This window comes from Marmota marmota, unplaced genomic scaffold, assembly GCF_001458135.2.
Source record: "Marmota marmota marmota unplaced genomic scaffold, marMar, whole genome shotgun sequence".
NCBI lineage: Eukaryota > Metazoa > Chordata > Mammalia > Rodentia > Sciuridae > Marmota > Marmota marmota.
The window spans coordinates 18,093,770-18,118,787 of NW_026000068.1; the positions used below are offsets into that span (position 1 = coordinate 18,093,770).

Consider the following 25,018-nt stretch of genomic DNA (forward strand, 5'->3'; position numbering starts at 1 on the left):
TATATATATATATATATATATATATATATATATATATATATATATATATATATATATATGTAAAATACTTAGTACAGTGTCAAACGTGTGCTTGTGTGTACATATAGTCTGTCAAATAAGTAGAGACGACATAGTAAAGTATATGTGGGTAGATCACATAGATGAACTATTATGCTTCTGAAATGTATAGGACACTTATTTGCAAAACATACCCTAAAGTAAAGAAAAATAAAGACTTTCATCCTGCTCTCACTCCTGTAGTCCATGTGTGAGCTAAGTGATTATGCTTTGTTCATTGTCCATGGTATGGGTGATTTCTTCCATCCCCAGCAATCAGTTAGCAACCCAGTCATTCCACTTCTAAATTTTACTTGAGCCCATCCTTCTTCATCCTCACTCCTATTTCCTTAAGTACTAAACTACTAAACAACTAAGCTGCTTCTATACAATAGTCTTTCCATATCTGCTGGAGATTGGTTCCAGGATAGCCCTTACTCTGGCATACCTAAATCCACAAATATTCAAATCCCTTATATAAAATAGTATAATATTTTCATATTACCTATGCACATCCTTTCATATAGTTTAAACCATCTAAATTATTTTTAATGCCTGATGCAATGCAAATGCTAGGTAAATAGTTGTTATACTGTATTGTTTAAAGAATAATGACAAGGAAAAACCCAGTACATCTGTAGTACAGATGCAAATTTTCTGAATATTTTGACTCATGGCTGCTTGTGGGTGCTGCAGGCCAACAGCATAGTACTTCCAATGGCCCCTGACTACAGTCACATATGTGCCTTTGTGAAGGTTTCCTGAAGTTATTTTTTTCAAGCATTAATCCAATGATGTAGTTCCTCATCTCACAAGCTTTTGAATAGCTTTCCTGCCTGTAAGACAGAGTTCTCATCCCAACACATGACATGCAATGCCTTTTACTAGCTGGCTCGCTCTATAAGCCCAACTTTATCACAAATTCCAGTCACTTTGAATTTCTCACTCTTTCTCAAGCAGGCAATGCTTTCTCACACTTCTCTGTGCATGTACATGCTGTTCTCTCTCCTAGGATTCTTCTTTCTTGACAAGCAGTGTCTGCCAGGCAATTTGCAACCCTTCCCCTGTTCTTTTGTGGCATTCTCTACATGCTTTTTATTGTATCTATCACAGGGTATTATATTTATTAATTTATTCAAATGTTTCTTTCACTACTATGAACTCCTCAAGGATGGAGAATTTGTCTTCATCCTGACAAGTTTGTCCCCATACTTAACTGTCAGACTCATGATTTTCTCCAGTGTAAAGCATAGGTACATAGTAGATCCTCAAAAGCAACTGCCAAATCAACAAAATGTTGAATCTGATTAGTATAATAAAGTCAAAAAGCACAATTTTAAATCTTCCTCATGCATTTTTAAATTTTAAGGATCAGTATGTCAACATCATTTCAGTGACAACATTAGTTATATTGTTCAGAAATAAGTTTGAGATTATTGCTGTTTTAACCGTTGCATTGATGTATATTATGTGTTTTAACTGTTTCATTGAGATATAATTCCATATTATACACAATTGAGTTGTTTTTAGCATGCTCACATGATAAGCAAACATCAGCACATTGAATTTTAGAATATTTTCATCACTCCTGAAAGAAACTGATTCCATCAGAAGTCATTCCCATACCACCTCCACCCAATCCCTAGCAACCTTACTCTTCTTTCTGTCCCTTGTTTGTTCTAATTATTTAATATAAATGGAATCGTTACAATATGTGTTCTCTGTGATAGGCATCTTTTGAGGTTCAACCACTCTGCAGCGTGTATCAATACTTCACTTACTGTTAGTGCCAAAATAATCCATTTTATGGATAAACCACATTTTGTTTACCCATTCATCATTTGATGTACAATTTGATTGTCACTCCTTTAGGCTATTATGTATAATGTATCCATGAGCATTTGTGTAAGGTTTTGTATGTACATACATGTTTTTATTCTCGGGTATATATGTAGAGATTGTGAGTTATATGAAAATTCAATGTTTAACATTTTGAGAAACTGTCAAACTGTTTTTCCAAGTGGATACAACATTTTCCATTCCTATTAAAAATGTATGGGGGTTGATTACAATTTCTATATCTTTGCCAACACCTATTATTATTGTGGTTGATTTTAAAATTAGTTTTGCCAGAGTATGGTTTTGACAATTTTAAAATGTTTTGTGAAAGTTTCTCAACTAACCCTGAGTTTATGCAATGTCATCAAGTCTATAGGGAAGTTAAAGATGTTGGTATACCTGGATATGTCAAAAAACAGAATAGAAACCGTTGACATGGATATTTCTGGATGTGAAGCCCTTGAGGACCTCTTATTATCATCGAATATGTTGCAACAGTTACCTGACTCAATAGGTGAGAATATAATATTTTCTCATGAATATTGATGTCAAATGTACACTTTTCTTTTTTGACAGTACAGTTTGTTTATTGATGTAGGCAATATACTGTTAGCCTGATATTAATAAATTAACAAATTCACCATACAGGAATATAAAATAGCATTTTACAAATATCTTAGAATGTGAACTTTAGTTGTCCAATTCTAGGAGTCTTTCCTATTTAAAAATGAACCTACAGAATTGGCATGCTTCAAAGCTTGGAAAATCTCCTAAGCTGTAAAATGTTATTATAAGAAGTAAATATTTTAAATTTAGAGTAATTTGATAATTATGGGTAATTATCCTTATATCACCATAGTTTTACAGTAGCTTCTATACACAGGATGTGGCTATGTTATACTTTTAATGCCTTTGGAATATTGTTGTAATATAGGAATAGCAAAAATATATAGATATAAAATGTTCTCTTGGTTCTATTGTTCTAAAAAGGGTACGGTGTCTTTAATATGTTGTTAAAGTTATTAGGGGCAGACGATTTGTCCATAAGAATATAGACACACTCAATCCTTTTTTGTTTATAAATTTTTGTGTGGGTAGAGTTATGAAAGACTAATTTGGATAATGAGTAAACCTTTTGTATAGATATCTGGCAATTGTTATTTATGAGAATGAGGGAGGTAACCATCAAATTACTTAATTCTGGATCTAACTTCTTTGGAATAGATGTGTCTTATGTGCTGGAATTTAATAATGCTTCTAAAAGTAGTCCAAGCTTAAGTAGGGACTTGAAGGCATTTCCCCACATTTTTCTTCAGCATCTTATTACTAATTTCATTCGCACCTTTCTTTCAGGCTGATGGAAACATTTGTTACAGCACAATTCTCGTCTAGCTTTTCCTTTTATTCTTTCTATATTTGCTGACTTTTTGATTTACATATCACATATTTTAAAACAGTGTTTCTCCAACTTGTTTGATCATTAAAAAGTTAACTGAGGGGTTCATTAAACCCTTTCCCATTTCCAGTATCTCCAGCTTTGAAATTCTGGTTCAGAAAGTCTGTCATGGGCCCTGTGATCTATATTTTTATTAAAGATCCTAGATGAAACTTGTGATCAGATATGTCTAGGAAATACTGATTTTGTTGTTACAGTTAGGAGGTATAATGGTTGAGAAGAGCAACCTTTGGTCAAGATGACAGAATGACATGGAGTATCACTTTAAACCCCTGCTAGATCACCATTCTGTCCCACTTCAAATGCATAGGAACTTATTTTTGCTCCTTACTGCCTCTTAAGTGCTAAGAATTGTGCTGCTATATGGTATGTCCTTCTTAAATAATTAGTAAAGAAGAGAACTGATCCATGCTAAAGAAGAACAAATGCCTGCCCAAGCCTGAGATAAAAAAAAAAAAATGCAGGGCTGGGGATGTGGCTCAAGTGGTAGCGCGCTCGCCTGGCATGCATGCGGCCCCGGTTCGATCCCCAGCACCACATACAAACAAAGATGTTGTGTCCACCGATAACTACAAAATAAATATTAAAAAAAAAATTCTCTCTCTCTCTCTCTCTCTCTCTCTCTCTCTTAAAAAAAATGCAGTGATGACCCAAGGAAATAGATGGGTTAATCTCAATGTATCTACTTAAATAGAAATGGAATCTATAACTTCTTAACCAGCAGAGGAGGGACAAAGGGAGAAAAGAAACATTCACACAGAAAAAGAAAGAAGAATAACTTTTTTAAAAATCATGGAAAACATAAAATTGAAATCAGATTTTTTATCTTAAACCCCAACAAATATAATGAATTAAGCTTGTTTTACAAATCAATATTTCATACAATATGTATTTCAGTTCAACTATATTCTGATTATGAGAACCATCTAAAACAAAACACACAAAATTTGATTTTAAGACAGTGGTAAAAAATGAAACATTATTAACATGATATAATTATTTGCTCCCTTTAAGAAAGCAGACTAGGAATCTGGCTTTCTGAGCTGAGAAAAGCAGCTTGTATGAGTAATGAAGAATATTTGGCTAGACACTGGGCTGGAATAAAGCAGATGAAGGCAGGCACGTGGTATGACAGTCGACGCCTTCAGTTCATATCTGAATGGGTCTTGTGATTCCATTACAGAAACTTGCCCCTCAAACTGTCTTTGGACCCTATTGAAACTGCAGGGGAAGTTGTACTTGAACATCTGCAGCATTGCCACAGTACCTGATTGTAGATGTAGAAAGGCTGATTTTCCTCAGAGAATTCCCTTCTTAGCCAAGAGAAATATCTGGACGGGACACTGAGCGTTCTGTTCTGTGGCTCTAGAATAATTCACAAATGCAAATTGCATCTTGTCTTGCTTATTTGGGTAGAAATCATCTATTGAACTACCAACATTTAAAAGAATAAAATATAAGAATTTTCATAATATAAAGAAATAACACAGAAAATAAAATCTTTCCTTCTAGCAGGCCTGTGTCCTTCTGCAGCTGTGGGATGTTTGAATAGAATGACAGACAACAAGCCCAGTATGCTTAATCCCTTTCTTGTGCTGATTCCAGGGAAAATGAAGAGTACTTTTTTCCCTCTTCTAGGTAGAGAGTTTCAATAATCAACTTCTTTGGATAACAGAGAAACTGAATAAAGAACATAATTTTTCACTTTTCAAAATGATTTATCTTAGTCACTTAGCAATTAAGGCTTTGTAAGTCAGATTACCTGGTTCAAATTCTAGTATTTCTTCCTCACTAGTTGTACGACCTTAGACAAGTTACATAATTTCTCTGTGTGTCAGTTTCATAATCTATTAAGTGAGAGTAGTGGTACAACTTGAATAATGAAATTATTTTGAGGAAAGAATTAATTAATATATGTAAGTTTGCTCAGAACAAACTTACTTTTCATAGTAAGTACTCTATCAATTTCAGCTATTATAATAACATAATAATTATTATCATCTTAGATATTAAGAGTACATAGATATTTGCTTTCAACTTTCTATAACGTGTATAAATGCCAAGTGAACATAAACTGTTTTAATAACAAATCATATAAAGGTTGAATACATCAATACTATTTATATATTTATATATAAGAGTAGCTAAAATTGCAGTGATAGTCCACCTTTTCATCCAGAAGTTCATAACTGGAATATAAGATAAAGAGATAATTGAGGGAGGTTTCAAGTAGAGAGAGGAATAGGATAAAATAACTTTAATTCACATGGAGTAGAAGGAAGTACAAGAAGATATAATATGAAAGTGAAATACAATACACTGACAAGTTATATGGCACCTATGTATGATAAATCAAAGTGCATAAATGCATTCTACTGTCATGTATAATTAATTAAAACAAATTTTTAAAATTAAAAAAAAAGAAAAATGAAATACAGGAATAATCTGGCAGAAAAAAACATGAGCAATGAGTGAGACTGGTGCCCATGATCAGATTTCCAGGGAAGTTCTGGAATCAGTCCAACACTGTATCCCTGTGGATGGCCCAGGAGTGTTAAAGTCACATCACAAATAAGAGAGGTTCCTATAAATCTAGAGAGGTGGAGCTAAGCAGGGAGGCCCAACTTGGTTCAAATTGTAAATCTGCAGAAGCTTCTGGACAGAGCCCTTACTCCAATCTTCAGAAAAATCGGTTGTATCAACATTTGGCCTTAGTCCCTGACCTGCCTCAAAGTTTCTCACCATGACTCTAGATCGGTTGACCGCGGGATCTTCTTAAAGAGCTTAGTGACCTAGTTATGTGGCATTTGTTTGGCCTTATATAACCCATCCCATAGCCTCTGATGACCCAATCTAGTGATGTCAAGACTGCGGCTCCTCCTCTAGCATCACTCATAGGCAGGAGCAATAATCTGTCTGATCAGGGCTACCAACTCATAAAAATTTAACTGTAATTCATAGTCCCATGTTTACTTTCCACAACTGATAAAAAAGCTCAGGTGTTCTTTTATATTTACAAAGTTCGTATTTTATCATATGCACTAGGAGAAGCTGAATGATTCAATCACCTTTTGAACATAAATGAATACAGCAGTGGGTGTTCAAACTTCAGAGATAAATTACCACCATATGAATTGTCCTCTTTCCCAGGTGCAGTTGCTTTCGAGTTGACGTTATTAAGCTCCAAATTCTGTAGATATTTTCTCACAGTAGACTGATAGTGGTAACATTTCTCTCCCTCCAGGGAGAGAAAGTCTCTGCTTCTGAAGAAAATGTAATTTAGTATACTGAAATTTAAGGTGAAACACAGCTTTATTTCAGTTATATGACTTACTCTTGCCTTTAAAGAATCCTCAAAAAACTTGAGAGGGGATAGATATGACCTAAAAGCATGTTCACAAACTATAGTTCTTCAAGATATTCTATATGTGGGCTGGAGAAATAGCTCAGTTGGTAGAGTACTTGCCTTGCATGTACAAAGGCTCTGGGTTCAATCCCCAGCAACACCAAATATATATATATATATTTTTTCTAACCACACACACACACACACACACACACACACACTCTACAGTAACTTTGAAAAGTCATGTTGTTGAATGAGCATATCAAGAGCTCTTTTCCTCCTTAAACAAAGCCATATGATTTTGTTTAATTTGGCATTTCTCAAAATATATTTGACCATGGAACTTAATGTAGTTCAGAACAAAGTGTCTTCCGGACACAGTAATCTATTGTATATAGGTGTAGCTCCAATTTAAAACAAAACCTGGGGCTGGGGATGTGGCTCAAGCGGTAGCGCGCTCGCCTGGCATGTATGCAACCCGGGTTCGATCCTCAGCACCACATACAAACAAAGATGTTGTGTCTGCCGAAAACTAAAAAAAAATAAATAAATATTAAAAAAATTCTCTCTCTCTCTCTCTCTCTCTCTCTCTCTCTCTCTCTCTCTTTAAAAAAATAAAACAGACTTGGAGAATAGAATATCATGCTAAGCAAAATAAGCCAATCCCAAAACCCAGGGCCGAATGTTTTCTCTGATAAGTGGATGCTAATCCATAATGCAGGGGAGGGGCATGGGATGAACAGAGGAACTTTTGATGGGGCAAAGGGGAAGGAGGGGGAGGAGGCATGAAGGTAGGAAAGATGGTGGAGACATGGACATCATTACCCTCGATACATGCATGATTACACAAATGGTGTGACTTTACTTCATGTATAACCAGAGAAGTGAAAAATTCTGCTGCATTTATGTACAATGAATCAAAGAGCTTTCTGCTGTCATGTATAACTGATTAGAACTAATTTTAAAAAGCACTTATAAAAGTATATTTAAAATTGTTGCTGAAATTGAGATGTGTGTAAAATTATAAATTAGGATATAATATTTTAAATATTAAACCAAAAATTAAAATGATATTAAATAGATTTCTAGTTGTTTTATTATTATTATGTAACTTAATTTAACAAAACAGGATTATAAATGTGGCATTATTATCTATGTTTATTCTTGTTTTGTGGATGATTATATGTAGACTAAGACATTATTAAACTCAGCAAGTCTGGAGACCTTAAATCAGAGAGTGAAAGATAAATAGTTGTAACTTCAGTTCCTGGCTTGTTCTATTGGCATATTAAAATAATGAGATTTGAGTTTAAAGATGCTCCAAGACCAGGATTTATGATATCAAGCAGAATATGAAGTCATATGGTATCATTTTCCAAGTCCTTCATTGTGAGCACTGCATTGCAGTGCCTTAGTATGCATTCATGGGTTATTAGGCTTTATTCAGATGTGTGTTCAATCTGCATCATAACATGGATGTTAGTTATTAGTATTTATTAGTAAATTAAATATTAAATAATAGCAGGCTTGAAACATTTCAACTTATCCATTTGATGAAGAATAGGATAGGGAAATGTAGTAGTGGTATCTGTATCAATACAATGTATATAGAGCTTTCGGTTTTGTTTACTGCATCAATGTTCTTGAACTCCTGTAAGTGAATTTTTCACAAGACATTCAAAAGTATACAACACACAAATACTGTATCAATTTATGGTTTTATAGAAGCAGAATGCAGCCAGTTAGCATGCCCATCATTTATCACAAGTGATTCCTTTGATTTCTTTTATGTGACATTTCCTGTCATAAATACGCTGATGTATTAAAAACCTTATTCTCTGTTTTAGGACTGTTGAAAAAACTGACTACTCTTAAAGTAGATGACAATCAACTTACAATGCTGCCTAATACAATCGGAAAGTAAGTGCCAATGTTTCATACCAGTCAGCCTGTCTAAAGCCAGAAATGAAAGGATATATTGACTTTTCTGCAACAAAACATTTTCTACTATAGATACCAATAATCTTGTTCCTATTTCAATTTCTTCTGGATTAATTTTATATATATATATACATATATATATATATATATATATATATATATATCTTAATTTAATTTTATATTTGAACTTTGCATTGGCATTCATCTATGTAATATCATGAGAAATGTTCAGCCATAAATCTTTCACAGCAAAACAATTAACCAGACCTTCAATTATACTCTTAATGGTATTTTCCAGCTAGAATTTATTTGATATTTTCAAATGACTAGCAGTTGTAAGCTCACTTGGGTATTTCTTGCAAAATTAAATCAATTTTTCTAAGGTGCTACAGTATGTATATGTTGCCATTATACTGTTTTTAATATTTGATATGTATCAAAGCATATAGTGTTTTTAGAAGCAAAAAGAGAAGCATCTGCTTAGCTAGCAATTTTTAAAACTTCAAGATGAAAACCCAACATTGTCTTTTAAGGATAAAATGTGCTCCATTTATTTCATAGAAATTCATTTCTAACTTTCTATTGCTGTTAACATTTGGTTCACAATTCTTTAAGAAATATTTATTCTCAATGCTTCACTGAAATGCTTTTGTTTAAAATCTCTGTGAAATGAGGAATCTCAGGATAAGATGCTTTTATCCTGAGATTACTAAGGCAATGTTATCAGTATCTTGTCGCATATCTCATTGTGAAGAATTATATAAATTTTTTATTCAACAAATTTGAGTATACTAGGCAAGAGAAAGCCTCACTTTTTAAAAACAGCTTTTTTGTATATGATTGATAGACAGCCAACTGTAAATATTAAATTCTTTAATTTGACAAGTTTTGACATAGTTATAAAAATCTTAGATCCATCCCTCCCACAGTCAAAGATAGCAAGAATGTCCCTCACCGCTCCCCTCCCCTGTTCCTAGCAAGGGCACTGGAAACCATGGATCTGGAAAACTTAACTTTTAAAAAGTAGAATAGTTTAGCAAAATTCAAATTCAAATGTTCAGACTTTGGAAAGTAGAAAAAGTCTCAACCATTCCTGATATTGTAATACCACACCATACAATATGATTCTGTCTATAGTTTTCTTTCATTTTTTCTAGTGCAAAGAAAACATTATTTATGGGGGAGGGGAGGTACTCAAAGGTAATTATCCTTATAAGACTGATGTTTTTCAAAAATTCTTCCTAATTATACTCTCTTAGATACTACTCTTTCATCATTGAGTCAATGCTCAGTGGAAACTGAATTTAACCTCATCTATTCTTGCTAAGGTCATGATAGATATTTTGCCATTTGTGTTCACATTTCTTACAAAGACTAATTACCACGATGACGAGGTTTATAACCTAAAAATCAGCAAAGAAAAGTTGGGTTTTTTCGGTAGGAAGTGGAACCCTGACTTGGTCTTCCTAAGAACTAGCTTTTGTCAAGAGATGTTCAGCCAGACTCTGGCCCTCTTTACAACCTCCCAGAGACAAACAGCTTTTTCTGGAGTCCCACAGGTCTTAGCCCATGACTGACATTGTAGATATGTGTTTTGAGCTCCTGTCACACATGAGTATGAATTCCTGCCTCTGCCCTTCACCAGCTACACCTCATGCCAGACTAGTTTTGGGAACAGGCAGTCTCCAGCTCTGTCTCCTTCCTGCAGCCACATAGGTTGCCATAGCCTGGCTCTGCACACACTCTAAGCCAGTCTTATGTCACCACTAATATCTTGTCTTGACCCTTGCAGTCCTCTTGGTAGTTGACTTACAAACCTGGAGAAAGCCGAATTGTTCAACTAGTCATTTGATATAAGCTTTAATACCACTAAGTTCAAAAGGAACAGATTCAGAGACCTCACTTGACTGTCAGCAGCTTTCAATTACTTGAACACAAGGCAATTCAGAAAATCAGGGTGAGTGGCTGGGAATTAGAGCATCTATCTGTGCTGAGAAGGCAGAACAGTGAGCCTTCATATTGAAAGCAACTCGTTATAATTAAACTCTCAAATGTCACAAAGCCAAAAAAAAAAAAAGAAACATACTTATGTTGGATAAAAGAAGCAATATTTAAAAGAGCTGGAATTTGGCCAGCATTGAAAGACCAAAAGAACTTAATGGAGTTTCTTAGGGGTTGAGGGAGGCATAGTGCTTTGCTAGACCTAATCAATATTAGACAGCCTCTTAATGGAACTTTCCTGAAAGCCACTGAAACACTGGTTGCATAGACATAAGGATCCACTTGAAGTCCATGGATGCTAGTGGTTGAGTAATCCCTGCCCTTCTGACTGCCAGTTTCAGGCATCACCCATAACAGGATTGACAATAGGGAAACTAACATAATGAGAGATGTGGAAATCTAATTCACAGTAGAAAAGGGGGAGGATACCTATGGTGTACATCTTAAAGAAATAGTTTTTGAAAAGCACCCAAAGTGGAGATGTAACTAGAATATCGAGAAATCCAAGCCCATGGGCCCTGGCCTTATAAGATGCAGCCCAAAACCAGTTCTAGAACTTGCTGATACAGTATGCTCTCCTTACTGGAGGCCCCAGGAACCCAGAAAGTCACCACCATCTGCCACCACCCATTGAAGTGTTCTTATTCTTTACCCCTATGGTAGTTTCAGAATATGGTAATACTTCAGTTCCTATACTATTTGCCTTCACAGAACACAAACATATAGGTTCTGTTGCTTAGGTCTTTAACGATGATTACTGAAGAAACATAACTAGACTATAACCAAAAATAGTAATGTTTTGAAATTAAGAATTTTTATTATAAAATATATAAGCACCATTTGCATAGACCGGGTAATAGTAGTAGCATGACATCTACCATTCACTAATCCCATCCCTCCCATTCACTAGGGTTCAGCCACACTGGCCCTTCTGCACTTTCAAGAAGCCAGACTCCTTCCTGCCTCATGGCTTTCTTTTTGTCATTACCTCTATCTGAATATTTTTTCCCTGCTCTTCATAAAGCTGACTGCTTCACATCTTCTACTCTAAACTTCATTGTACATTGGCTGTCTTCTTTGAAAGGCAGATTCTAGTCCAGTAGGTCTGAGACCAGAGAGCTTGAGGTTCTGTATATGTCGAAGATGTCTCAGTAATGTTGATGCTTCAGGTTCAGGGACAACACCGTGACTAGGAAGATTCTAGTTTCCCGTAATGTCCACTACCACATTTTCTCTGTCCCTGTGCCTGTTTTGTTTACTTTGGGCACTTTTCCCAATTTATAACTGCTTATTTTAAAGATCATATTATTCTGCCTGACAAATGCAATTAAGATAGCTTATGTATCCCAGATCCAAAATTGTGTAGGTTTCTAAAAATATGAACATTAGACCCCAGTTCACTTTGGGTTTCAATTTCTATATTGTTCTGTGTTAATCAGTGTTGTTTGGTAATACTCTAAGAATATCAAGCAGTAAGGATGACTTTAATGGACAAGATTTTTATTTAGAACTCTTATGCTTCTACCTTTCACTAAATGCCTTGTTCAGAATGGAAATGGGAAAATTATGCAAATAAATATGGATGCTGTTATTCCCATATTTAGTTTTATTTTCCTAAAGATTGACAATTCTTTTTAAAGTATAGAAGTGAGTCCATTACAGTGACACAAGCCTGTAATTCTAGCTGCTTAGGAGGCTGAGGTAGGAAGATTGCAAGTTCAAGGCCAGCCTTGGCAACTTAGTGAGACCTGTTCAAAATAAAAGGGAACAGGAATGTAGCTCAGTGGTGAAGTGCCCTTGGGTTCAAGTCCCAATACCAATAAATAAATAACAAAATTAGGAAAAGACTTATCAAAGATAACTGGTACTATTTAATTCAAACATTGATTACTAGTTTAGAGGAATAAACAATCCCATCATAAAAGTTTATTTTTAAAGAGATTTTTGGTACCATTATATGGGGGAATTTGCAGAAGAATGGAGTAATAAAAAAACAGTATTAAATCAAAGCAGTGGTGGGTATAAGGAGAATAAAATAATGTCACTCTTCTCACTAAATTTTTTGTTTGTGAAAATACAGTCACTTTGCATTCTGTTATTTACATTAACATGTAATGGATTTATTATTTAAGAAGAAATTAATACATAACTATTTTTAATTCCTATTTTAATTTAGAATATAAGAAACTCAATAGATACAACCTATAAAAACAAAAATTCCTTGGGGTTATCTATGATTATTTTTAAGACTGTGAAAGGGTCATAAAACCAAAAGTTTGAGTATTTTCATTCTATACACGACACAGTTTGGACAGTAAAGTGGTAATGGTCACTGTCTAACTTATGTTCTCACTTGAGTAGTCTTCTACACACAAATGTTTTAGATTTGCATGTATGGGAAAAAATATACTATTTTTCTAAAGTTTTATGATGTGCCTTAATAAACAATCTGTACTTTCTTTAAAAGTGGTAATACAGTGACTTTGTTTACCTTAGGAAATTCAGACTTGCTAGATCAGAGGTTTAATTCAAAGGTTAGAGATGAAATTTGATTATTTACATAAATATTCTGTAAATGGTCAAGTAATCTATATTTTATTATGAAACATTTCACCTACAACTCTGGGCACTGAAACCCTAGAAACAATATGACCAGCTGCAGTGACCAAAAATATTCATCTTCTGTACATGGAGTAGTTCAATATTTTAGACTTATATTTAATCATTTTTAATAGTACAACTATAAGCTGCCAGATTTCATTTTTCAACATTTTTCATGGTTGAAATTGATCCTATGACTTTTGTGCCAAATGATTTATAAAAACCAGTTATTTTTGTTGTTGAACCTTAGTATATGCCTAGAAATTTCAACAGCCCTGAGAATTGAATGTCAAATAAGAATAATAATGAACAATGTTTTATGCTCACAATGCTCCAGATGCCATGTTTGGTGATTTACAGGTACTGTTTTTAATTCAGGACCCCCATTAACACAATTGGTATCAACAGATACAGACACTGAGGCTGATGGAAGTTACCAGATTTCAGTGTTGTGTCTCTCAAGTGTATGTGATAGCCAAGTCACACCTTCTGTAAATGACTCTCCATGTTTGGTAAATTTATGGGCTCTGGGGATGCTCCAGACAAAAAGGGTTTGTCACACTCAAAGAAACACACACAGAGTCTGTTCTTTCTTAGTTATATAGTCTTGGATAAAAGCAATAAAAACTCAGAACTCAAAATGAGTATTTTATAAAGTAACTCTTTCACAGAGTTTGGCCACAGAGGCTGCTAGACTAGGAATCAGGACATTTAAGGACCTATGCAAAACAGAAAAAAGTTCTGTCTTCAGTTTGGGCTCTCAGGTGTGAAGCGATTTAGATCATTAATAGCCATTACATTAGAACAAGTTTCATAGACAAATAACCTTGGGATATTCTATATCTAAGTTAGAGCAACTTGGGATTTTCTTTTCCAGTCGTTGTTTCACTCTCTGGTTTACCTTTGTATCATCATCTAACTTTTTGATTATTTTGCATGTCATGCCAACTACAGCACAGGCTCCCCGAGGGCTGGTAGCATTCCTTGAACAGTTCTCATCTCCTGCATGGCCCCTGGGCATCTTGGCACAGAGGAATGTTTATAAGCCCTGAAACTTGACTCAGGTTTCAGTCCTGGCTTATCCACCCATTAGACAATTCACTGTTGGCAAGTCACCCCACATCAAAGAGCCACAGTTTCCTTATTTATAAAATGGAAATAATAATGTTTCTCAGAGGTTACTGTGAGACTTAGTGCTAGAGAGCCTTCAATAAATTTTAGCAATTGTTATTGATAGTAATAACCAAACAGATATGTATATATTCATTGTAGCTCACATTCATCATGGGAGGGTTGTTAATAAAGTGTGAGTGAAATGTCTAGTTCTTTAAAAGAAAAACATTCTGTACTTATTTGCAAATGTGATAATGATAGTGTCCTAGTCTGGGATATTATAACAAAATACAGTAGATTGGATAACTTGAACAACAGAAACGTATTTCTCAGTATAGGGGAGCCCAAGGTACCAGCAAAGTGAGTGGCAGTCTGAGCCCCTCTGGACTTGTATTAGCTGCTATGCTCCTGTATGCTCACATGACCTCTTTGTACATGGGGAAAAAGAAGGAGAACAAGCTCTGTGGTGTCTCTTCCCATCATGAGGCCCCTACTCTCATGATTTTAATACCAATTACTTCTCAAAGGGTCCATTTGCAAATACCATAAAATTGGGGATCAGAACTTCTGTATCTGCCTATCTTTATCTGTATCTCTCTTTGCCTTACATTCTATTTCACTGTTCTGGTTGTCATTGTCTGTTTTTACACCAGTCCCATGATGTTTTTGTTACTTCATGATTTAAAATCAGGTATTGTGATGCCTCTAGAATTGCTCTGTTTGCTAAAATTGTTTTGGGTATTCTGGTTCCCTACGAATTTGGGGACTGTTTTTCTAGTTCAGGGACAAATGTCCTTGAAATCTTGATGGGGACTGCACTGAATCTGTAGAACACTGAAGAAAAAAACTGAAGATGATGCTAGAAGTTTGGAAAGACCTCCCATGTTCCTGTAGAGGCAAAATATTAATCTTTCTTCAATTTTCTACAATTTTCATTGTAAGAGGTCTTTCTTCTCCTTGGTTAGATTTATTCACTGGTGTTTGTTGTTGTTATTGTTGAGGCTATTGTAAATGGAACTGTTTTCCTGATTTTCTTCTTTAGAAGATCGGTGCATAGAAAAGTTATTGATTTTTCTATGTTAACACTTTGCTGAATTTGCTTATTAGCCATTGAAAACTTCTGGGTGGTTTTTTTGGATCTTCTAAGTATAGAATAATATCTACAAACAATGATAATTTGACTTCTTCCTTTATTATTTGTATCTGTTTTATTTCCTTTTCTTGCCTGATTTTTCTGGTTAAAATTTCAAGTACTATATTGAATCATAGTGATGAGAGTGGACATCCTTGTCTTGTTCCTAATTTTACAGGGGATGCTTCCAGTTTTTCCCCATTCACTATGGTGTTGGCTTTATATTTGTCAATATGTAGCCTTTATGATGTTGAGATAATTTCCTTGTTTTCATTAATGGGTGCTGGATTTTTTAAAGTTTTTTTTCTCTATGATAATATGATTTTTGTTTTTAATTCTAGTTACAGGATGAATTACACTTGTTGAATTGCATATGTTGAATCATCTCTGACCCTAAAACTAACTTCATTATGATGTACAATCTTATTAATGTGTTCTTGAATACAGTTTGTTAATATTTTTAAGTATTTTTGCATCTATGTTCATTAAGGATATCCGTCTGTTAGGAAGCACCACTTTAAAGTGCTTTATACTTCCTTTGGACTTATTTTTATTTTCAATGTGTACTAGTCAAGATATAAAGCTTCTAAAATAATCTTTGGTTTCTTTTTTACTTCATTATTATAAATGACAGTATTAATCTGCATAAATGTGTTAGCTGTTTTCATACAAGATCCTGTATTAAAACACCTTTCATTATTTTTAGGAAGATAGCTATCAATGAAGTCAGCTGAAATCATAGGTCATGAGTATGAATCTTTGGTATTTGAGAGATCATTGATAAATGTGTATTTTGCACATACTAGTTCTTCTTTGTAACCCAATGTTTTAGGCTCTAAAGCTCATTGTATGATAAATGTGTTGTCTTTTTAATACAGAAAGTCCTTTCTTTGTATACTAGTATGAAACTATGTTGGAATAAAAACTTTTTCCTACAGTACTGTCAACACACATCACAGAACACTTCTGGTCACTGAACTATGTGGGGTTTTCCTTACATCAAGTAATTTCCCAGTTTCCTATGGACAACAACTGAATGTCTATAGTTTAACTCAATTCTGATACACATGTCTGAAGTTAGAATCAGAACCCACAGGGTAAAGTTTAGGTTCTTCAAGACTGCCTCCCACTTAGACATCAGTCACAAGTCCAGATCTGGGGGATTTCTGATTGATCATCTATAAATTGGGGGTTCCTATGACTCCCTCTTCAAGTCCAGTCTTTAGGTTGAATGGCTCACAGAAATCAGGGAAACAAGTTAACCAGTGTATGATAAAGGATAATGCAAAGAGTAGAGATAAGAAAACACATGAAAAGGTACATGGGGAAGGAACATGGAACTTCTGTGTGCTCTTTGAGAGCACCACCTTCCTGGAACCCCCTACCTCATGCAATCAGCAACTCACAAGTTCTCTGAACCTCCATCTTTTGGGGTCCTTATAGAAGCTTTATATGTGAGTGTGGTGATTATACATCACTGACCTTTCGTGATCAGCTCAACCTCAGCCTCTCTCCTCTTCCCAGTTGTCAGGGTGTGGGACTGACACTTCAAACTTCTAATGACATGGTTGGTTTCCTTGGCAAGCAGCTCCCATCCTGAAGCTCTGTAAGAGCCCCTAATCTCAAGTCTTCTCATTAGTACACAGAAAAGCACTTATTACTTTGAAGATTCCAAGGATTTTAAGAGGTCTGTACCAAGAACATATTGAATATCAAATACATATTCCTTATAAATAAATAAATCACAATAAATTGAAGTGATCATAAAAATTATTGTGTAATCTGCTGTGCAAAATGGTTTTAACCAATGTGAAAAATTATGATCATTTTCACAAAAAGTCTTTAAACCTTTTATCATACCCTTAAACGCTCATACTGTCCATTATAAATATAGGGGATTTGAGAAATAATAAAACTAATATTTGTTCAGTATACTGTATTTTTAAATACTAGGAACACTGAGATGTAATATTTGTTTTGTTTTATAAAACACCAAATTTAGCTTGAGCATTACCTGCCTTCTTTCCATAATATAAGTTATGATACAAGGTGAACATCAGTGGATTGTTATAGTCCTTTTCAAGTTTGGATAAGTTTTTGTTTGTTTGTTTGTTTTTGGTACTGGGGATTGAACCCAGTAACTTAACTACTGAGCCATATTGTCAGCTTTTTTTTTTTTTTTTTGTATTTTATTTAGAGACACAGTCTCACTGAGTTGCTTAGGGCTTTGCTAAATTGCTGAGACTGGCTTTGAACTTATGATCCTCCTGCGTCAGCCTCTCGAGTCTTTGGGATTATAAGCCTGTGTCACCTCACCCGGCAGCTTCCAGATTTTTATCCTTTGTGCTTCCAGTGTTGTGAAATGTCTGTGAGAGTCCCTTCTGCATGATATGTACTGCTAGGTCACTTACTCTGAAACCTCTTCTTCTTTCAACCACTTTACTCACTCATGTGGGTAAGCGTGCCTTCACTAAGTTCCCCTGGCAGCTTATCTGGGATTCTCTAACAGGAGCAGTGTCAACAGCCCCACAGTCACCTGTGTCTTCTCTAACTCCGTTTATACTCTGTTGAAATTCTGCTAAGTTTATTTGCACAGTGTGCTGAAAATTTCTGCCGTGCCGCACACATATTACTTGCTGTTACTTCCTACCACGAGGCTCAAATATTTTCATTTTTATGTTTCATATCATATTTCATCCAGAACTCAGGCAATGAAACTGTATAATCGCCAGTTGTGGCATGAATAGCCTATACCAAAGTCTGTGTAAGATAATGGGCTTTAAAAGTTAAAATAACTGCATGGTCCATTGGCTGGATTAGTGAAGTTGTCTTTTGTGATAAGTAGAAAATTTTCATATTTTCACATAAATCTCCAAGAGAATTAGGACAACCAAGAGCTGTATCCAACAGTAACAGTGTTTTAACAGTTAAATTATTTTGCCTATACTATCTGTCTACTGCTGGAAGACAGACAACACAATTTGCTGTTGATATGTGAGCATAATAGCAGATACATGATTTGCTGTCTGTGAACACAGTAACAGATATGCATGGCCCATCACAACTTTGAAGACAGTGATGTAACTGTTCATTGATCATGATGTTCATCTATTATTCACATTTACATTGTGATTTGTGGACCGAAGAAAGCTTGATACTTTATAGAGTCACTACAGTTAAAATACCAAGTAACTGAAATTTAAACCATGTCATTGGGGAACAAGTGTTTTTTAATGAACTATGACAACTGAAACTCCTGCATACTGTCACTGAGCAAAACTGAGGACTGCCTAACTGTGACTTAAGACCAATTTCAAAATATGTTTGTATAAAAGAAAAAAAAAAACAAGAATCCTCATTTTTTTTTATTTTTAAAATATCTTGTTTGAATTCACCCTTTGAATGTACAATTGAAATTTTTATTATAAAAGTGTCCCATCACTTTCATCACCACTTGCTGAATACAGGAGTCCAAGCTATTTGTAGAAACCCCTTCTATGCAATTTTACAAAAATTATTAATGCATTTGATGTATAAGACATGATGTTAGGGTTTTTAATAAATAGATAGATATTTACTGAGTTTTCCACATATGTTGATTCTTGCCCCCACAAATACACATATGCACAGAGTCAAACAGCATGCCCACCTGGCACCTCAGGAACATGACCGCCCCCTATGGGGTGGGGTGTCTCAGTGGATCTAAAAACAAGTTTGATTGGGTTCACTAATAATAAAAGAAAAAAATTACTTTGTTTTTTTGACTAATACTATGCTATGTACTTTATTGATAATATTTCATGAACTATTCAAAGCAACTACATGAGGCAGGAATTATTGGTATCCACATTGCAAATATGAAGAGAAACTGAGACTTAAAAGTTATATGACTTGTCTATGTACAAGGAAAAAATTTCACTTGAGCTATTAGTCAAAGTTGAATGCCACCTTTTGCCATAGCTGGTTCTAACCAGTTGAATTTCAAATGATCATGAACTTTGAGTGACCCTGGACAGAGTCAGACTGAACCTAAATGTATTGGATGTTTTCTTGACCCACAGACAGTAGGTCTCTATTTGCCTAACATACACAGTCCTATGAGTCCATTTCATACTTTTCATTATGCAAGTTCTCCATCCTTGGTGAACATAATCATGGTGTTACCCAATCAGACTCTCGCAAACCCCTACTTTTTTACTGACTTTCCTCCTCAGAGCACCACTTACTGGATTTTCTTCCCTATGTGTACCTTTACCTGGCAGGTAAATAAAAGCAGCTTTGTTTTCTGAGCTATAGTGGTCTTTCTTTTATTTGTTGACACCCAAGATTATATATCCAGTAAGTGACAGGGCTAGGGCCTAAATCCACCAGACTGACTTCAGCTCCTATGCTTGATTTTCAAGTTCATTTCTTAAATAAATGATGAGAGCAAACTGTATTCAAGTTAGCTATTTCCAATATATAAAAAAGAAAGCTGATTCTATAACCTTACTCAAATTGACTTCATTTTTCCCTTTACGATGGCAGGCTCCTCCCCCTGGGAATTCCTTCCTGCTACAATAATGGCAAAAGTATGAATGCTAATACCAATGTAATAATATTAAAACACCAGTGGCAATTTAAATATAGCTAGTGATTTTTCTCTTCCAAGATCTCTTTGTTTCCCACATGTTGCTAAAAGACAGTGAAGTTTTTTTTTGTTTCCTTGTAATAACATCACTCCTATGATTCCATTTATTTATTTATTTATTTATTCTAATCAGTTATTCATGACAGCAGAATGCTCTTTGATTCATTGTACACAAACAGAGCACAATTTTTCACTTCTCTGGTTGTACACAAAGTAGGGTCACATCATTCATGCAATCATATATGTACCTAGGGTAATGATGTCCATCTCATCTTTCCTATTCTCATGCCCCCTCTCCTCCTCTCCCTTCCCTTTGACCAATCAAAAGTTTCTCCACTCATCCCATGCCCCCCACCCCAGTATGGATTAGCATCCACTTATCAGAGAGAACATTCAGCCTTTAGTTTTTTGGGATTGACTTACTTTGCTTAGCATGATATTCTCTAACTCCATCCATTTATCAGCAAATACCATAATTTTATTCTCTTTTATTGCTGAGTAATATTCCATTGTGTATATATATGCCACAGTTTCTTTCTTTGCCTAACATACACAGTCTTGTGAATCCATTCATCTATTGAAAGGCATCTAGGTTGCTTCCACAGTTTGGCTACTGTGAATTGTGCTGCTATAAACATTGATGTAGCTGCATCACTGTAGTATGCTATTTATAAGTCCTTTGGGTTATAGACCAAGGAGTTGGATAGCTGGGTCAGATGGTGGTTTTGTTCCAAGTTTTCCAAGGAATCTCCACATTGCTTTCCAGATTGGTTGCACCAGTTTGCAGTCCCACCAGCAATGTATGAGTGTGCCTTTTCCCCCACATCCTAATCAAAACTACTCTAAGATTTTATTTCACTCCTATGATTCCTTTCTGTGGCTCTAGGATACAGCATTTAAGTATAGAGTGGTAGGGATTGTGACAAACAGGAGACCCACCAAAGGACTGTGCCCATTTGAAGACAGTAGTTATAACTCTGTATCCATTGCTTCTCAGGGAAGAATATAGGCCTAGTATTACCAAATTTGCAAGGGGCACCAAAAATCTGGATCAATAGTGTATATTTACTACTTTTTAATAATTCTAGGTAAAGCAAACAAAGCATGTCTACAGGCAAGGTAATGTAGCAGAGCCATGTTATCTGATTTCAGTTCCAGATTTGCCAATTTGTATGGCTTTTGGAAAGTTTCTTAGCCTATTTAAGCCTCAATTTTCTTATTTATAAAATGAGTTTCAAAATAGAGGGTTTTTTTTAAAAAAAAAAGAGAGAGAGATTAATAGGTCTTTCTATCTCTAAAATACTTAATAAAATACCATCACATTAGTGTTTTTGTTTTTACTGCTTTTCCCCACCACCCTTCTACCTACTCAGTGCCATTTTAGGGACTCATCCCAAGATACACATTCTGAACTTCTGGGTAAAAATGACACCTGAGTTATAAACAAACACAAAAACAAAAATTCTTTCATAATTTCCAATGGCTCAGCTGAATGACAAATTCAGAAATGGAAAAAATTAACCTTATTTATTTTACCAAATCAAACCACTCATTTAATGATATAGGACCATTCAACTGAACTGATAAAATTAATGAATTGATGTAATATTTTTGTAAACCTTGATGAACCACTTTTGTTTGGTGATTGGATATGTGGTTTTGCAAAATTTTTTGCCGGAATAACTAAACTACTGTGTTTAACTTTTCAGTTTATCTTTACTAGAAGAATTCGACTGTAGCTGTAATGAACTGGAATCACTACCATCTACTATTGGCTACCTTCACAGTCTCCGAACATTAGCAGTTGATGAAAATTTCCTTCCAGAATTACCCAGAGAAGTGGGTTTTCCATCAATTAACTTTTAATTAATGTGTTTTGAAATGAAATATTAACAGATGAAATAGCAGAGTAGGTTCATGAGTTGAGCAAATGTGTATAGGAATTATCTATATAATCATTCTGTTTTAAATTACAAATATTCTTACATTTAAACCAGAAAAATGCATTTGACTTAAATATTGCTTACAAAGAATAAAATAATTATAATAAACATTATATGATAATTATAATAAATATTAAAATAAGTATAATAAATATAAGTTAATGCTAAGGAATACAATTTTAAATAATTTATGTATTTTGCTTTTAAGAACAATAGAAGTAACACTTTTGGATATGACATTTCCATTTCTGAAATAAAAGGGTTTTTATTGCTATAAATATTTGTAAGGTTTCCAATTACACACGAATATCATGTTAACTTTCAGATTCACAAAGAGAGTCTGTTAATTATTAACCTCTAAACAGACTTTCATTTACTAATGTCAAAAAAGAATGTGAAGCATATTTTCAATTTAACATTTTATACTAAATAGTTCCATATGATGGAAAATAATCACTGCATCATTATTTTAAAGCCAAAAGTTATGAATAAAAGTGATAAATAACATTGTAATGTGAAATAAAATTAGCTTTGCCAAAGAACTGTCAATAATATTTCATTTTTTGAATATGTATGCTCTGCTATTAAAAACATAGAGATTATTACTTACTTAGAAAAAACAATCTGATTCACAAAAACAATAGTGTTGACAGATATTTTAATAGTAAGATTTTTAATAAAATGCTTCCTTGTTAATATTTAAAATAATGAGGTATATATTGCCTTAATATCTAAATATGTATATAAATATTTTTTAAAGATTATAAAAAGGATAGTACACATATTAAAAGAAAGTTTAAAGTGAGAGAAATCAATGAGTTAATTGGTTTAGTAAATTAGAAAAATTAATATAACAACAGCTCTACATTGTTACTCTTCACCTATTTTCTTTTGTTACCAATAGATTGGAAGCTGTAAGAATGTCACAGTTATGTCTCTACGCTCCAATAAGCTGGAATTTCTTCCTGAAGAAATTGGACAGATGCAGAAACTGAGAGTTTTAAATTTGAGTGATAACAGGTATTTTTGCAACATTTCACCATTGCATACTAGTTATTTACTAAAAGCAAATGATAGTTTTTTTGCCTATAATTTGGAAAGAATTTCTGTATCTTGTGATGCATATGGAATGCAAATATGTGTGCTTTGTGTAGTCAATAGCAGAACTAAGTTATTTTTAAACCAACTATTTCTAAGTTTTGTTATATGATTATATCAGAATCATATATTATATGTTAAAATTATATAAAACCTATATACCAAATGTAACCAAAAGCAGAAAGCATAGTAATACAAAAAACATGGAAAAATAATTGTAATAAATAACTGCAAATTCATTTTTTAAATATATGCATATAGCTGGCTGCAGTAGTGCAGGCCTGTAATCCCAGTAGCTTGAGAGAGTGAGGCAGGAGAATCATGAGTTCAAAGCCAGACTCAGCAAAAGCCACAGGTTAAGCAACTCAGTGAGACTCTGTCTCTAAATAAAATACAAAATAGGGCTGGGGATGTGGCTCAGTGTACAAGTGCCCCTGAGTTCAATCATCCCTGGTTCCAAAAATAAAAAATAAAATACATGCATATATTTGTTTTTATGCACATATATGTATCCAACACATTAGGCAATGTGTATATTTCACCTCCACCAAAGTGCTGGTAAAAACATTGCTAGTAAACTCATACTCCAAAGGCATAAGGTTTGTACATTATAGTTAGGAAAACCAAATGGCTACTCAGTCATGTTCAAAACAGAATGAACAACAACAACAACAAAAAAGGGGTAAGCCTCTTCTTGTGACAAAAATGTTATATTGGTGGATGTGTAAAAGGAAAAACTGAAGCTACGGTTCCTCTTTTTTTTTTTTAATTTTTTATTGTTGGTTGTTCAAAACATTACATAGTTTGTTCCCACTTTCTCTGTGAAAACTATTACATTCCAATAGAAAAGGATAAAGGTTAACCAGAAACAACTATTAAATTGATAAAGTGATTAGGAATAGGATAAATACTCTATATTCTCAGTAAATTCAATCAGACAATGATGGTACAAGGAACTAAGAGAGTGAAACTGTCCAAGGTGAGCCTTTGTGAAATCATGAGGAAAATTTATGAAAGTTTCAGGATAAGCATTAAAGTTATTTTTTTTCTTCTTACTTTGCTTAAGAAAAAAGTAATGTGAATTTTCAAAATTTATTCTCTTAATAACTAAATAATATTCCCAGCTAAGAGAATAAAACATTTTACTAAAAGGTTTGGAATTTTATTCATAAATCAAGGTAAGAAGAGGCACCAAAGCTTTGTGCATCAAAAGGAAGTAATGTCCTTACAATGCTATTTCCTCTCTGAGTTACCAGACTGGAAATGAAGAGAATGCTTTAACTGTTGTGTCTGAATTTCTTCAAGACACTTATTGAAATCTCTAATTGCATTCTAATGAATTAGATTAGGAAATATGGTCATGAAAATATCATAGGAAGGTAGATTCCTATTAGATTCAATTATAGTCCCCACCAGAAGCATTAGTGTCAATCGGGAGAGAGGGTTATTGTGCTGAGTTTTAGAAGTCTCTCCTAAATTTTTGCTCTGCTCAATTTTTTTCATTAATAGTCTGTATGATTATATAACAAATCTGCTTACCAAATATCACAAATGCCCACAACCAGAAGGATTATTAATGGATATAGCAGACTCAAGTGCCTAGTATGAACCAGACATGCTGCTAGCTACTAGGGCAAAACAGGAATAGACTGAGGAGCTTACAACATCAGGAATTAAAATACTTCATCAAGCCAAAAATAGTTGATTAATGTATCCCCTAGTACAAAAACTGGAACATAAAATGGAGCCAATTAATACTTTCAATTAATGAGTCAGAGGAAAAATCAATATTCAGTCAAAGCTGAGGCCAAAGTTCAACATCACCATCAGAGAATGAACTGCTTGGAGAGAAGCTTAAGTA

General features: G+C 34.2%; 1 protein-coding gene across 8 annotated transcripts in view; it reads left to right on the forward strand.

The window, feature by feature from the left end:
• Lrrc7 (leucine rich repeat containing 7) overlaps positions 1-25,018 on the forward strand; it is a 432,103-nt gene that overhangs the window by 297,343 nt on the left and 109,742 nt on the right. For 7 of the 8 annotated variants that reach the window (XM_048814043.1, XM_048814046.1, XM_048814045.1 and 4 more), the window contains 4 exons: positions 2,266-2,410; positions 8,546-8,618; positions 21,826-21,955; positions 22,964-23,079. In XM_048814043.1, the coding sequence (XP_048670000.1) occupies positions 2,266-2,410; positions 8,546-8,618; positions 21,826-21,955; positions 22,964-23,079 (464 nt within the window). Of the gene's footprint in view, positions 1-2,265; positions 2,411-8,545; positions 8,623-21,825; positions 21,956-22,963; positions 23,080-25,018 lie in introns of those variants that run through there. The other variant, XM_048814049.1, reaches the window with a different exon arrangement.